General features: G+C 37.7%; 1 protein-coding gene across 3 annotated transcripts in view; it reads left to right on the forward strand.

Moving 5' to 3' along the window:
• The window catches only part of LOC143281010 (calpain-9-like), a 41707-nt gene that overhangs the window by 4089 nt on the left and 35118 nt on the right, over positions 1-2500 (forward strand). For all 3 annotated transcript variants that reach the window (XR_013055083.1, XR_013055084.1, XM_076585891.1), the window contains exons 4-5: positions 1322-1502; positions 1955-2038. Coding sequence is in view for 1 of the 3 variants with exons in the window: in XM_076585891.1 (XP_076442006.1) it covers positions 1322-1502; positions 1955-2038 (265 nt within the window). In the remaining 2 variants the exon portion in view is untranslated. The remainder of the gene's footprint in view (positions 1-1321; positions 1503-1954; positions 2039-2500) is intronic.

The raw sequence follows: 2500 nt of genomic DNA on the forward strand, positions 1-2500 counted from the left end.
AGTTCTAGTGGAACGTTCCTTGGTGTTTGTATTATTAGTTGTAGTGGAACGTGTCTTGGATTATGTGTGTGTGTTATTAATTCTAGTGGAACATGCCTTGGATTATTTATTTTTATTATTAGTTCTAGCGGAATGTTCCTTGGATTATGTGTTTGTATTATTACGTGTCTTTGATTATGTGTTTGTATTATTAGTTCTAGTGGAATGTGCCTTGGATTGGGTGTTTGTATTATTAGTTCTTGTGGAACGTGCCTTGGATTGGGTGTTTGTATTATTAGTTCTAGTGGAACGTGCCTTGGATTGGGTGTTTGTATTATTAGTTCTAGTGGAACGTGCCTTGGATTGGGTGTTTGTATTATTAGTTCTAGTGGAACGTTCCTTGGATTGTGTGTTTGTATTATTAGTTCTAGTGGAATGTGCCTTGGATTGGGTGTTTGTATTATTAGTTCTAGTGGAACGTTCCTTGGATTGTGTGTTTGTATTGTTAGTTCTAGTGGAACGTGCCTTGGATTGTGTGTTTGTATTATTAGTTCTAGTGGAACGTTCCTTGGATTGTGTGTTTGTATTATTAGTTCTAGTGGAATGTGCCTTGGATAGTGTGTTTGTATTATTAGTTCTAGTGGACTGTGCCTTGGATTGTGTGTTTGTATTATTAGTTCTAGTGGAACAGGCCTTGGAATGTGACCTTGATTATTTGTATTATTAGTTCTAGTGGAACGTGCCTTGGATTGTGTGTTTGTATTATTAGTTCTAGTGGAACGTGCCTTGGAATGTGACCTTGATTATTTGTATTATTAGTTCTAGCGGAACGTGCCTTGGGTTATATGTCTGTATTATTAGCTCTTGTGGAATTTGCCTTGGATTATGTGATTGTATTGGTTCTCATGGAACCTGTCTTGGATTTTGTGTTTGTATTAGTTCAAGTGGAATATGACTTTGATTATGTTTTTGTATTATTAGTTCTAGTGGAAAGTGCCTTGGATTATGTGATTATATTGGTTCTAGTGGAATATTGCTTTGATTATGTGTTTGTAGTAGTTCTAGTGGAATAGTATGTATTTTGCTCTTGCAGTTGCAGAGAGGAATTGGAAGGGAGGAACCACATGACAAGTCCCAGTTTATCACACACACACACACACACACACACACACACACACACACACATATATATATATATATATATATATATATATATATATATTTTTTTTTTTTTTTTTTTTTTTAACCTTTTTCATACAGAAAGCAATTATCACTTGCATTTGTTGAATATTGTAAATTTTCTTCTTCTTTTTTTTTTTTCTTTTTTTTTTTAATTGTCCAGGGTATATGGATCTTATGAGGCTCTGAAATCAGGCGTCATGGCCGATTCACTGACGGACCTGACAGGTGGCGTCGCAGAGACCTACAAGCTGAGTGGAGAGGAGGCCAACTACCCACGCAATATCATCAGCGTCCTGTTCAAAGCCATCGACCGGGGGGCTCTGATTGGTTGTTCTATCATGGTGAGTGAGTTTGTTTGGTCTGCTTTGTGTTGGTGGTGTTATTTTTTGGGGGGGTGGGGGTAGGTATTTAATTTGAGCTGTTAACCTTGATCTCACGTGAAAACGCTCGGGTAATCATGTGCGTGTTTACATTGAAACATTATTGAGTGGACCAATCAGCTTAATCATAGCAGTTACACCATGTTTCAGGTAGGCCCAAGTGTGTGTATGCCTTGTAGATAAAATGTATGTTTGCTGATGTGGCTCGGAGTCTGAGTGTTCCTACCAAATTCAAAATGTTCGTACCAAATTTCCTGATAGTTCCTACAAACACGTGACAGGGGTCGGCATTTCTGTGTGTTTGTCTTTGGCACTTACCACTGCACCATGGTGGGTGGTATTGTCTTATACACCGGGTAGATTCTCTCAGTTGTTTTGCCTTGTGTGTCATGGGGGATCTGCTGCACCAACAGAACACCACTAGGGATGGCAGTGAGGGGTACCTGGCCAACGGTCTGGTCACCGGACATGCCTATAGTGTCACCGGCCTGAGGCAGGTGTGTGACCAGCATCTTTTCATTCTTTGTATGTCTGGTCATATTCATGTGTGTGTGTGTGTATGTATGTCTCTCTCTCTCTCTCTCTCTCTCTCTCTCTCTCTCTCTCTCTCTATATATATATATATATATATATATATATATATATGTATATATGTATGTGTGTGTTTGTGTGTGTGTGACTTATTTTGCTATGCATTTGTTTCTGGTTGCATTCACTTTTATTAATAAAACAAAAAAACAGAAAAAGGAAAACAAGTTGTTAGATGTTAGACATTCATTTTCAGATGGTCTCACACATATACAAATCTACTATGGTTTGTAGTAAGGCTTTTTTTTAAAGTGTACAAATGGTTAGATGGGTTGTTTTTTTAATTCTCCAGATAGTATTAGATAGACATGTTAACAAAAGGAGAAACCATAAACGTGTTTCGATCAAAATTGAAAGTTCATATGTGGCCT

Source organism: Babylonia areolata, chromosome 4 (genome assembly GCF_041734735.1).
Source record: "Babylonia areolata isolate BAREFJ2019XMU chromosome 4, ASM4173473v1, whole genome shotgun sequence".
Lineage (NCBI taxonomy): Eukaryota > Metazoa > Mollusca > Gastropoda > Neogastropoda > Buccinidae > Babylonia > Babylonia areolata.